Source organism: Artemia sp. Qi Xiang Cuo, chromosome 6, assembly GCF_049724085.1.
Source record: "Artemia sp. Qi Xiang Cuo chromosome 6, ASM4972408v1, whole genome shotgun sequence".
NCBI lineage: Eukaryota > Metazoa > Arthropoda > Branchiopoda > Anostraca > Artemiidae > Artemia > Artemia sp. Qi Xiang Cuo.
The window spans coordinates 414129-428247 of NC_142799.1; the positions used below are offsets into that span (position 1 = coordinate 414129).

At 36.9% G+C, this 14119-nt stretch overlaps 1 protein-coding gene across 2 annotated transcripts in view; it reads left to right on the forward strand.

The window, feature by feature from the left end:
* Positions 1-3408: 3408 nt before the first annotated feature.
* aPKC (protein kinase C iota type) overlaps positions 3409-14119 on the forward strand; it is a 104971-nt gene continuing 94260 nt past the window's right edge. The window contains exon 1 of one of the 2 annotated variants that reach the window (XM_089090444.1): positions 3409-3552. In XM_089090444.1, the coding sequence (XP_088946570.1) occupies positions 3485-3552 (68 nt within the window). In that variant the 5' untranslated portion in view covers positions 3409-3484. Of the gene's footprint in view, positions 3553-4055; positions 4157-14119 lie in introns of those variants that run through there. The other variant, XM_089090445.1, reaches the window with a different exon arrangement.

The window sequence follows — 14119 nt, forward strand, 5'->3', positions numbered from 1 at the left end:
ACAATCTCACAACTTATATTGAACGTGTTTGAGGAAATGACGGGCGTGGGGGGGGGGGAGATGTTTGCCATCCAATCACTTTTTATTCTTAGAAAGGGCAGTAGAACTTTAAATTTCTAATCGAGCAGCTTTTGAAGTTTCAACGACAACCTTTCTACAGTAAGGGCCTTGGTTAGAAATAGAAAATATCTTTTGACCTTATTGTTCTTTCCTTCATTTATTAAAAAAAAAGTTTGTTCTACTGAAAGTAAGGAGCAGTATTAAAACTTAAAGCGAACAGAAATTATTCTGTATGTGAGGGGGGCTGTCCTTTTCCCAATACCCCTCTCTTCACGCTAAAGTTTTTTAAGAACTTATAAAAAGGGTTTTGATTCTAATTACACGGACCTTGTGTTTCAAGAATTGTTCTTAGAGATATGAGACACAAGGTAAACATTAGCGTAGAAAGGGGGACAATCAGAAGAGGGCAGCCTCCGACATATACGGAATAAATTTCTGTTCGTCTTAAGTTTTAATGTTGTTCTTTACTTTCAATGGAAAAAAAGTTGTTTTTTTTATATTTATTTTTTATCGTTTTTCAGATAATTCCAGGAAATCCAACCACCATTATGGAAAATCCCCCCACAACAAATTCCTCTGCATAAAGGTTATCCCATGTAAAATTCTTTCGGCGGGAAATTACCCCCGGACGATTCCATCCCCGCTGCGATTTCTTCACAGAAAACTTTTTGCTTACGATCTTGCCTGAAAAACACTCCTGAGCATACTTTTATTTTAACACAGTCTTGTTTATATTTAATTTCTGACTCTTTTTAAGGTCATTGGGAAAAATCCCTGTGTGTAAAATATCCCCCCCATTGGAAAATTTCCCCCGTAGAAAATTTCTCATGGAGAAATTCTCTTGGTGATAATCCCCCCCCCCACAAAGATCACTCAGAAAATTCCAAATCGGCTGAAAACTTCCCCCTGACAATTCCCTCAAAGCGTCTCCGTATGTACAATGGGATAAACAACGAGAAAGTAAGACAAATAATACGAATTTCGCATGCGAATTCTGGCAAATTCCCCGTGTAAAATGTCCCTGAAAAGTTTACCCCCAGAAACATCCATCGTAATGGGAAATTCTCCCCGTACAAAATCCACCTCAAAAGGATCTCCTTCCCCCCTTGGAAAATGTCGGTATATTTCTTTATAAAAAAAACACTGTATGTAAACAATGGGCAAATTTCATAACTTGCGGCCCTTCCTCTGGTGATTCTGAGGGTTCATTTCATCTCCAAAGACATATCTATTGTACCTTTGAACTATACTGAACAAAATGGCTGTCTCAAAATTTCAATCAGACGACATTCAGGAAAAAAGGGCGTGGGATTAGGGCTAGTGATTCTTCAATTTTTGGTCGCCTAAAAGGGATATTAGATTTTCTAATTTTCCTTTGAACGAGTCCTCTCGTGACATTCTAGTACCCTTGGTTCTATACGGTTACCCCTGAAAAAAGCAACAATAACAAACAAACACGTCTCCGTGATCCCTCTTCTGGCAATAACTACAAAATTTCACACTTTATAAATTGGAGCTTGGAACCTCTGGAGTCGCTGAATCTGATGGTGTGATTTCCATGAAGATTCTTTGACTTTTAGAAGGGAGGTTTCACCTTTTTCAAAAATCGTAAAAAATTTTCTCAGGCTCTTAGCCTTTGATGGGTAACACTAAACTTAATGAATATTATATATTTGGAATCAGCACACTAAGCTAGTTCTTTTGATATATCTATTGATATCAAAATTGATTCCAGACCCTTAAAAATTCAAATTGTTCCTTCTGTTAACTTTTCATTTTCAGTTAGTAATACTTGATAAATAGATATATGTTTTTGCCTGATTATTGGAAGCCGGAAGCGGTTGTTGACGGAAAAGATGCCTGCTGGCCTATTATCTTGACTGTAGCGTAAAAGTAAGGAGAAATACAATCGTTTATAGATGAAAGAATACAAACTTTAAAGAATTTCAAGGGTATTTGCAGATAGTTGTCTCCGGGAAAAAGCAAGCAACTCCGAAAAATTCAGTATAAAATGTAAAAAATCAGTAGAAAGCAATTAGTTAAGTAAATTTAGTGCTAAATAAGTAGTTTTGACACTACCGCGGTTAAAAATGACATTTTGTACAAAAATACGTATCCAGCAGGGACATATTCTGTTTTGTGTGATAAATTTACAAAATATGTCCCAAACATGTCCCTTAAGCGGCGTTCACAAGCGTGTCTAGCTAGAATCCCATGTCTAGACACGTGTCTAGCCAGAATCCAATGTCTAGGCAACGACCGTTCACAAGTAAAATTCGGCGCTTAGCTAGACATGCTAGACAAGGCGCTAGGCTAGACATTGCGTTCTAGACTCTAGAACTCAATGTCTAAATTTTTCGATCGCACCTAATCAGAATGTGTCAAGATCCGCTATTTTCATCATTTTTGTTTACATTTATAAACTGAAATTTAGTTTTTTTTTTCTAATTAATTGTTTTTTTCATTTTAGGCAAATATGCAACACCAGACATAATAATGAAGCACACTAAGGCAATTGTTTGGCTTATCTCATCCATTAGCTTGTGATAGTAAAATAAGGATTATAATATTTGAAAGTTTTGCCCGCATAAGCTCTGTTGATTGGCTAGAAATCACAATTGGAAACTAAATTTGTAGTTTTAGCTAAGTACCGAATTTTAAATGTGAACGGTCGTTGCCTAGACATTGGATTCTGACTAGTTATGGGATTCTAGCTAGACATGCTTGTGAACGCCGCTTTACTTGTCTTATTATAGCCGCGTTTTCAGGCTCAGCGGGTTCGAACACGGGTTGTTCTCGTCTAGTTTCAAGTTTCTAGTTTTCGTCTAGTTTTGTCTAGTTTCAGCGGGTTCGAAGCTTCAACCCCGTGTTTGATACACTAGATGCACTGATGCACAGCGCTTAATGCACTAGACGAGAACAACCCGTGTTCGAACCTGCTGATCCGTGAACAACCCGTCTTTAAACACGGGTTGTTCGTGTCTAGTGCATCAAGCGTTATGCAGCAGTGCATCTAGTGCATCAAACACGGGGTTGAAGCTTCGAACCCGCTGAAACTAGACAAAACTAGACGAAAAACTAAAAACTTGAAACTAGACGAGAACAACCCGTGTTCGAACCCACTAAGCCTGAAAACGCGGCTTATGTCATTGTGTCCCAGCACATGGGAATGTGTACTTTGGACATAAAAATATGTCCAGTTGGTAAACCCTGCTCCCATGAACAAATTTTGTTGGTTACCTCAGCCTGGGTTTGATTGAGCTGAACTACTTCATCAAAGACTTTCAGAGCTATCTAGAAAATAAAATTGTTCGGCTCTACAGTGCCGTCTAATCCATTCCTGTCAAAACAAAAATAAATAGCCTAGACTATCCTATCTTATCATTCTTTTTTTTTAAAAAGGCTTCTTCTGGCACCTTGTAGGATGCCTCCAGCTGTTGAGTTTGATGTCATTGAGTCTGGGGAAATTAAACTAAAATTGGCATTTAATGGGTATGAACATTTCTGTTGTTTTGTTGCCCTGCATGGGTATGTCAAAAATTTGATGTAGGCTAGGCTAGGCTTAGCACTGAAAGAGCTAACACAAAAAAAGTAAATAAAGATCAGTAAATTCGTAGTTAAAAAGCTTCTTGCTGGGTTAAATTTTTACCAAATCATATTATTGATTTACAAATAAAGTGAATAGGCCTATAGCCTACCACTTGATGCCTTTTTTATGCTCTTTACAAATATAGTAATCATTTTTGTTGGAAATGAATTTTAGCCCCCACTCATATATACCAATTCAGGGTGTATGTTTGCACATTAGTGGGGTGGGGGGGAAAGTTTAATCTTACCTCTCATTTACATCAGAAGTAAAATTGACCCCCACCCCTTTAATGTGCAAATATATAGGCTACCCTGAATTGGTATAAATAGGGTTGGGGATAAAATTCATTTCCAACAAAAATGATTATTATATTTGGAAAGAACATAAAAAAGGCATCAAGTGGTATGTCTACTTTATTCATAAGTCAATAATATGATTTGGTAAAAATTTACCTCTTGCTGTCTTGGAAAGTGGTTGATTTGGTGAATGAAGTTTACAAGAATGAAGGTAAGGCCTGAACTATTCTTTGGGAAGGGGTTTTCAAGCTGAGATCTCAACCCTCTCCTTATTTCTAGGGCTTAGGTTAGAAGGTTGCAGAAATGGCAGGTTTATAGGCTACCTGTCTAAATTTGACTAAAAATTATCTTAATTTTGGGTCTGAAGTCTCTTTTTCATTAGCTCCAATTTTGGGAAATGGAATTCCCATTAGGCTAGGCCTATTTAAGCACAATTTAGGGTAAATATATACCAAATCATATTATTGAGTTAGGAATAAAGTGAATACACCATTTGATGCCTTTTTTTTATGCTGATTACAAATATACTAATCATTTCTATTGGAAATGAATTTTAGTCCCCCCCCCCCTATATATATACCAATTCAGGGTATATATTTCTAAATTAGGGTGGCGGGGTGGGGGTAAAGTTTAAACTTACCTCCCATTTACATCAGTAATAAAATTTGCCTCCCCCCCCCCTAATATAGAAATATATACCCTGAATTGGCATATATAGGGGGGGGGAGGGGGGCTGAAATTATTTCCAATAGAAATGATTACTATATTTGTAATCAGCATAAAAAAGGCATCAAATGGTGTATTCACTTTATTCCTTACTCAATAATATGATTTGGTATATATTTGCCCAATTTAGGTTAAATTCCCTGATATATATGATTAAGGGTATATTTGTGCACATTAGGGGGTTCTTTTCCAATACAAATAAACAAAACATTTGGATTCAGCATAAAATTCTAAAGGTTTGATGGTAAATTTGCAGTGGGCCACATTATTTAGCTAAGATAAAAGTGAAAATGTCATTTGATGCATGGGTACATTACCTTGAATTGCAGCTAGGAGGAATCTAAGTATTTCTCCTTGTAGAGCTCCAGAATGATGACTAGTTGTGTACAGGTTCACTGGTGCAGTTCCATCTTCAATAGCATCCCAATTGAGTTTACACTCTCTGGAGGACCACTCAGCATCTAGCCTTTGTTTAAAAATGTCAACAGATTCAGCAGTAACTGTTTCATTTGATAGTTTGTTCCAATTATTGAAAATATGTATTGAGAAGAAATGAGTACAGACTCTAGAAATTGTAGACTGCTTGACAAGTTTCAGGTGATGACCTCTAGTTTTTGAATTGGTACCAACAGTAGGGGATAATGCTGAGAATACTAGCCCTCAATAAATTAAAGGCTAAAATAGCATCCCCTCTATTTCTCCTGTAAATAAGTATAAGGAGATTCAGCTTTGATAGTCTTACAGGGTAGGAAAGCTCTTGCATGCCAGATATCACTTTAGTAGCACATCTCTGCACAGCTTCAAGAAATTTTATGTCTTTTTTAAAATATAGAGAGACAAGGGACATTCCAACTTCAAGCTTAGGATGCATAAGTCCCTTATGAAGAAGACTGATGGCTTTAGGAGAACAAGAGGAAAGATTATGCTTAATCAGTACCAAGGTCAAACTAGCCCAGGCAGCAGACCTCTTAGTGTGAGTGCTCAATTTTAATTCATTGTCAATAGTGACACCAAGATCTTGCTCATTATTTACAGAGGAGAGTGGGTGGCCTAAGAAAGAATAAGAGTGGTAGGAATTCAGTTTGCCAAAGTGAATGATATGGCACTTGGCAACATTGAATTCAAGAAGCCAGGCCTCAGCCTGTTGTATTCAATGAGAGACGTTTCATTGAATCAGTTTATTGAAGCCAACCAACATTTACAAGCACATACTGGTAGAGGTGTTAAAACATAATTATCAGATAGTTGTTATTTGGGGTGCTAAATATAATTATGAGACAGTATTTGAAAATACATAAAAAGTTCCATTTAATTATTCACAGATCAAAAATCTGTCTTGGTTTTATGGGCCTTCCATATCTTGACACAAGTGGCCCAAGTAGAGTCCTGTTTGTATTAGAATTCCTATTACTGTTCACTGGAACCAGATTCAGAGTTGCAAACGGTGTGGCTGGAACATCAGCATTTTCATCAAGTCTAAACCTTGGTGGAGTAGCAATAGTCAGACTGGTAGCATCTAGTTTTTCAGGGGACTCAGTACCCTCAAGTAATGGACCTGGCGCAATGGACTGGCTCTCATCTGAGTCTACAAGTTTGTGTGGAATGTTAATTTCAGTTTCCCCTGGCTCAGTGAATCTAGGCTTCAAATGCACGCGATTTCGTCTGTAAGTATTTCTGTTTTCCGTTTGTACTACATAAGAACTTGGCTCTGGCATTGAAAGAACTATCCCTTTTTTCCACTGCTTATCTTCTTTTGACAGTTTCATCCAAACTGTTTCATTTGGACTCAGCATAGCTAAGTCTTTTGCATGCCGGTCATAGTAGGTTTTCTGCCTACACTGGTTTCTTTCATGAACCCTGATGATCTCTTTTCTAGGTATTACCTTGGGACGCAGCTGGATAGTTGGTAGGGTCGACCTCGGAGTCCTGCTCATGAGCAGTTGAGCCGGTGATGCAGATCCACTGATTGGAGTACTCCTGTACTCAAGAAGACCAAGATGAGGATCCGAATTGGAGTCAACTGCTTTCTGCATGATTCTTTTCACAATGTCTACTGCCTTTTCGATATGTCCATTCGATTGTGGGAAGTTTGAGCTTGATGTACAGAGCTGGATGTTGTACAGTTGCAGAAAACTAAGGAACTCACTGGATGAGAACTGTGGCCCATTGTCTGACCAAATCTTCAATGGTATGCCATATCTAGCAAAATGTGACTTGAGTTTGGTGATGATTTCTGACAAAGTTGTGCAGTTCAACTTGTCAATCTCAATGAACCGGCTATAGTAGTCACTGGTAATGAGTTAGTTTCTGCCCTCCAATTAACAAAGGTCTACACCGATAGCTTCCCTTGGGCCTTGGGGTAGTGGAGTAGAAAGCAAAGACTCTCTGGGGTTGTTTGGTGCATATTTCCCACACGATTTGCAGCTCTTTACAAAATGTTCTATTCCATGGTTCATTCCTGGCCAGAAAGCCAGAGTTTGTGCTCTCTGTTTGGCTTTTTTCATGCCCATGTGGGATGCATGCAGTTGCTTGAGAATGTTTGGCTGGATGGCTAAAGGAATGACAATTCGGTCAGCCTTCAAGATGATGCCATCAACAACCGCTAGCTCTTCTCTGAAATTCCAGTATGGGATAACAGGTCTTGGACAAGACTTTCTGACAACAGGCCACCCTTCCTGGATTACTTTGATGAGGGTTTGCATGACTGGATCTTGCTGATTTTCTTTTCGGATTTGCTCCATTTTTGTATCACTAACAGGTATGTGCTTAACAAACAAGTTTACATGAAATTCGACCTCATTTTGAAAATCGTTGTTTTCTTCAGATGGGTGCAGTCTTGACAGGGCATCAGCTACTGGGATATCTTTGCCTCTAATGTAGTGAACCTCCAAATCATATGGCTGTATCTGAAGCATCATCCTTTGCAGCCTTGGTGGTGCCTGAGACAAAGGCTTTGACAGAATGGTTTCCAAAGGCTTGTGATCTGTGTACAGCTTGACTTTTTGGCCATAAATGTATTGGTGAAATTTCCGACAGCCAAACATGATTGCATACAGCTCCTTCTCGATCTGTGAGTAGCGCTGTTCTGTCTCATTCAATGCTTTTGAGGCAAATGCTACAATCTGTCCGTGAGTTAAAAGCTCTGCCCTGAGGCCATGTTTTGACGCATCTGTTTTCAACTCTACTTCCTTACTTTGAGCATCGAATGCAGCTAGGTTCTGACAAATAGAAACCTTGATCTTCTCCATCTCTGATTTGTGAACATCTGTTCACTGGAATGTATCCTGCTTTCCTAACTCTCTTAATGAGTGGTTCAAAGTTGAGAGATTTGGAATGTAACAGGATAGGAAATTGATCATTCCTAAAAACGTCATGAGCTCCTCCTTGCTTGTAGGACATGGCATTTCCTTTATAGCCTGAACCTTCCTTGGATCCGGCTTTATGCCTTCAGCTGTGATGACGTGGCCAAAATAAGGGATACTGTGAGCATCAAATATACATTTCTCAGGGTTGAATTTCACTCCTTCCTTTCTGGCCCTCTCTAGCATGCATAAAAGGTTTCTATCATGCTCGTCATCTTTACCAGATACTATTATGTCATCCACAATCACACCTAGACCTTCTAGATTGTTGAACGTTTCCTCCATTTTCTGTTGGAATATGTCCTGAGCACACACAATCCCAAAAGGCATTCTCATGTATCAATATCTTCCAAAGGGTGTATTGAAAGTTGTCATCAATGACGATGGTTCTGACAGTTTGAGCATCCAATACCCAGACTTGGCATCTAGCTTAGTAAACCTGTTTTGACCATGAAGCCTGTTGTGACCCAGCAGTTGAAGATTATTTTGTAGCAGGGCATGATCTTCACAGGACAAAGCTGGTCCAAGAAGCTTCAGGTCATCTGCATAAAGATCTGATTTACTGCTGATAATGGAAGGAGCATCATTGATGAAGATATTAAATAGTATAGGACCCAAGACACTTCCCCAAGGAACTCAACTGAGAACACACATTGAGGAAGAAATAATACAATTATTAGAGTCATCAAATAACTGAACACATTGATTGCACAAATAAAGGAAATCAAGGATCCTGAGCAGGGATTTCTCTTTGTGCTTTACTGTGCATAATTTAATTGCAAGTTGATTGTGACACACTTTGTCAAAAGCTTTAGAAAAGTCAAGCAGAATCATGTCAGCAGGCACCCCAATATCAAGCAACTTGGTGGTGTGATCATATGATTCAAGGAGATTGGTGTCAACAGTTCTTCCAGAACAAAAGCCATGTTATGAACTGTGTAAGACATTGTTTGCTTCAAGGTGTTTAAAAACTGCTGAATTGATTATTCTTTCAAGAACCTTAACAACTGCTGATGTCATGCTGATGGGTTGATAATTTTCAGCAAGGTCCTTTCTACCTTTTTAAAAAATAGGAATTATATGTTCAGTTTTCCAGTCCTGAGGTAGCCTAGAAAGATTTAATGATAAATTGAACAGTAGGGAAAGAGGTTGACACAAAACTGTATGACATTCATGTAGGATATGTGGGTGAGTGTCATTTGGGCTGGCAGATTTATTCAGTTTGAGGGATGTGAGTTCTTTTAGGACCAAAGTATCTGTAATCAGAATTAGTTCCATATTATGTGATGCATCATATAAAGGAGGTGTAGGATATACAATACTAGAGTTGGACAAAAAAAAAAAAAAAACAGAAGAGAAATATTGGTTAAAAATTTCAACTTTCAGTTCAGGATCATCAACTGATTTACTATCATGGAGGATATCTGGGATTGTGTGTCTGCTGCTACATTTTTGAGTGGCATAACATTACAAAGATTTAGGGTTATCTTTAACTTCCTCAACCAGTTTTTCCTCAAACCTTCTCTTCAACTCCTTTATTTGGTTTGTTGTTTGATTACAAAAGGATGTGAAGACTAGATGATTTTCTGTGGTCTTATTTTTCTATAGCAATTCCATGCTCTGTGTTTTCGATTGATTAGCTTGCTTACTTTAGTAGTTAAAAAAGGTAAATTTTTTGCCTGTTTTGCCTGAAAAATTCTGGTGCATGACTTTTCAACATTTAGAATTTCTGTCTTTACATTTGACCAACTCTCCTCAATATCATCAGTAATAAGCGTTTTCCAATTGACTTTGGCAAGTTTATCAGATACTATTTTGTAGCTTACATATTTTTGTTGCTTAGAGGAAGGTTGTTTGGTAGGCAGACATAGCTCTGAAATAATTACTACATGGTTGCTATTACCAATAGGCGTTGTTATTACATTCTTAATAAGAAGGTCAGAGTTACTGAGTATAACCAGATTAAGAATGTTGGAGACTTGACCTTCCCTGTAACAAGTTGGTTGTGAGATTGTTTGACAGAGGGAATTACCAGAGAGGGCAGATGAAACAGGAGAATCTCTATTACAAAAACCAGATCCATCAATCCATTGGATTTCAGGAAGGTTAAAGTCCCCCATAAGGACAAGATCATAGCTGGCAAATTTGGACATCACATGAGACAACATAGCAGCCAAATTAGATTCAGAGTGCAAAACAAACAGAGTACTGAGGCTTCTATAAACAACACCCACTGCAATTGAAATTATTTGATTCTGTAATTTAATCCACACAGACTCAATTCCATCAGTATTCAGAGAATTGAATTGGAGTGCATCCAGATTATTAATGATCTTCTGGGAAGGTATTTTGAAACACCTACCTCCACTCCTCCTTCTTCCAAAGGGCACTGACCTATAACAATCTTTGTGTTATAGAAGTGAAACATTGCAAAATAGATCTTCTGTTCAAATGGGGCACATAAAAAGTCTTTTTGAGCCTCATAGCTCTGCCAAATTCCACTTTATAAGGTTTAAAAGATCTGTAAGTTATAAAACACCTGTTCCTTAAATTTAGGAAAAACACTTGATATGGTTTAAAATTCTAGCAAAATAACAGGAATTATATTTTCAAAACAAAATCCAAAAATAAATTACAATGTTTAAATCAAGGTAAAACACTTTTAGTCAGAATTTAGATAGGTAGACCTATCAAATATGCAATCTTTTAAACCCTAGAAACAAGAAAAGGGTGCACATATTAGCTTGGCAGTTTTTCCCAGGGTATATTTTAGGCCCTGGTTTCATTCACCCAACTCACCTACTTTTCAAGATGAACACAAGTCCCTAATGTAGAATTATTCCTTTATTTCCTAAATTTAAGAGATAAATAGTACTTTAGTGGATAACCACTTCAGAAGGAATCTTGTTACTAAAATAAAAGTAGTACCATTTGATTCCCTTTTATGTGCTCCTTCTAGATATCATGGTTGGCTTTCTCACAGTTCATTTCTCCCCCCTAGATTGCCCCAGGTGTAGTCATGCATTGTTTTTGTTAAAATTGAGTTTTATTCTTAAAATTGCACTGTTTTTGTTTGTAATTTTGAGTTTAAATTTGAGCTTCTTTGTTAAAATGAGTTTTATGCTTTCTTGACTCATGAAAACCTTTATATTTTTGGGATATTTTGGATTTTGTTTATGATTATTCCATAGGTGTCACTACATAGGGGTATACCCGATTATGGCATGGTGCGCTCATTTTGCCTGGGTAATGAAATTTAAGCGCCAAAACCCATTTAGGCAATGAGTTTTCATCTGATGAGCCCCGATATGTGATGATCACCTTGGGAATATAAAGTCCTTGTAGATTTAAGGTGCTATAGCTTGGTTTCGGAACATTGATATATACTTATTGATGTTGATTTTGCTCTAATTTGGACTTGATTTTCGGATTATTGGATTGGATATATACTGTTTTGTCCTAGGGAACTGGATGGATGAGTAGGGTGTAGACCTTGGTCAAGTGCTCATTTATTTCAGTTACTAAAGTAGGAAGACAGTTTTTTTTTTTTTTTTTTTTTTTTTTTTTATAGCCAAGTAGAAAACAGTTACTAAAAATTCTAAAAACTACTTTAAAAAATCATAAATACTTACTTATATCAATAATGAAAGTGCATTGCTTTGCTTAACCCCCCCCCCTGACAGAGGGGTCATTAGGCAAGATTTTTTTTTGGGGGGGGGGTGAATTTTACCAACTGGCTGGTCATTTTTGATTTGGATGATATTACTACTTTGATTACTTCATAAATTCCTATTATGTTACCATAATTTTAGGCAATACCAGGTCTTTTCTTGAATGAATTAAAGAAACTTTCCACAAAATAAGTTTTTCAATGAAAAGTAAAGAACTCCATTAAACAAAAAATGAGCAAAAATAAAATCAAATAATCTAACAAGCGTGAAACTACCATAAATCAGCATTGATAAATAAATGAAATCCAAAACAAACAAAAATTACAATAAATAACTGAGTCAAACTCAAAACGAGCAGAAATTAACATAAGTTGGGCTCAAAACCCCTATGCCTTCCCAAGGCCAGAACATAATTTGTGCTTTACTTATAAAAATATAAATGTTTTTACTTTTATAACTTTAATAAATCAAATAATATTAACATTTTGATTACTAAATATCAGTATATGTATATTAAACTGACAATGCACAATCATTGGAATTTTTTTCAGAAAGTGCAAATTATGTTCTGGCCTTGGGAAGGCATAGGGGTTTTGAGCCCAACTTATGTTAATTTCTGCTCGTTTTGAGTTTGACTTGGTTATTTATTGTAATTTCTGTTTGTTTTGGGTTTCATTTATTTATTGATACTGATTTGTGGTAGTTACACGCTTGGTAGATTATTTGATTTTATTTTTGCTCATTTCTTTTTAATGTAGTTCTTTACTTTTCTTTGAAAAACTTATTTTGTTGAAAAAGTTTTTTTTTAATTAATTTCTGTTTGTTTTATATTGACATAGTCTTTTGAGCGAAAAAGAAAATAATACTTTAAATCTTTTTGTTTTTTTAAGTCTTTATAGTTTGGCCTGCTATTTGTATGCTGGAGAAAAATTTTCAGCAATTGTTAATGACATACATCCTTTTAAAAATCTGGACACAAGTTTGTTTAATTTCATTTCATACCTCCTCTAGTTGACCTGAAATGGAAAACTTGATACCATTCACAAAAAAATCTGTTTACTTTCTTTGATAGCTTGGATACACTTATACTATTTTGACTTGGTCAAATTCTAAGAGCAGAAGCAGCCCCGAAAGTTTGAACATAATACCCTCAGTCGTTCTTGGGAATTGGGATACTGCTGAGATGTCTTATTAGAAATTAGCATTAACATAGTGCATTTTGATTTAATCTTAACGCAACATTTAGTTTTTAAACATTAACGTAAATGGGAGGGTGGGCGTGGGAGGGCAATTAGTTGCCGTCTAATCACTTTTAACTACTAAAAAGGGCATTAGCCCTTTCTATTTGAAGCAAATGAGTCCTTTTTGAAGTTCCTATGACAACTCCAGTGCCCTGGTCTAAACAACAACAACAACAAAAAATCATACATTATACCCACGTTGATCTTTACTATAAAAATGTCAAGCCTTCCAATCACTTTTGACTATTAAAAAGGGCACTAGGCCTTTCGATTTCCGATCAAATGAGCCCTTTTTGAGTTACTACAACAACGCTTTCTATAAACACCTTATGTGCCCCCAGGGCATAAATTACAACCCTTACCCTAAGGGCTTTGAGGGTAGTTGTCATCCTCTGTGACATAATTTCCAGAACTTTCAGCTATGTTAACGAAAATGGCTATCTCAAAATTTTGATTGGATGTGTTGGGGAAAATGGTGGACATGAGAGGGGCATTAGTTGCTCTCCAATCACTTTCAACTATTTAAAAAGGCACTAGCCCTTTCAATTTCTAATCAAATTAGCCCTTTTGAAGTTTCTACGACAACGCTTTCAATAATAACCTTATATGCCCCAGGGCATAACTTACAACCCTTGCCCTGAGGGCTGGGGGGGCTGTCATCCTTAAAGACCTAATGTCCAGAAATTTCTACTATGTTGAACAAAATTGCTATCTGAAAATTTTGATTGTATGTGTTTTGGGGAATGGTGGGCGTGAGAGGGTGGTTAGTTACCCTCCAATCACTTTCGACTGTTAAAAAGAGCACTAGCCCTCTCGATTTCCAATTGAATGAGCCCCTTTTGAAGTTTTTACAACAACTCTATCTATAAAAACCTTATATGTTATAAACCTTATAAAACCTTATTATCCAGGGCATAACTTACCACCTTTGCCCTTGGGGCTCTGGGGGGTTTGTCATCCTTAAATACATAATTTCCAAAACTTTCAACTACGTTGAACCAAATGGCTGTCTCTAAACTCTGATTGAATGTGTTTGGGGAAATGATGGGCGTGAGAGTGGGATCAATTACTCTCCACTCACTAATGAGTATTAGAAAGGGCAATTTCAATTTCCAATCAAATGAGCCCTTTTTGAAATTTCAACAACAACTTTCTATATAAACCTTATATGCCC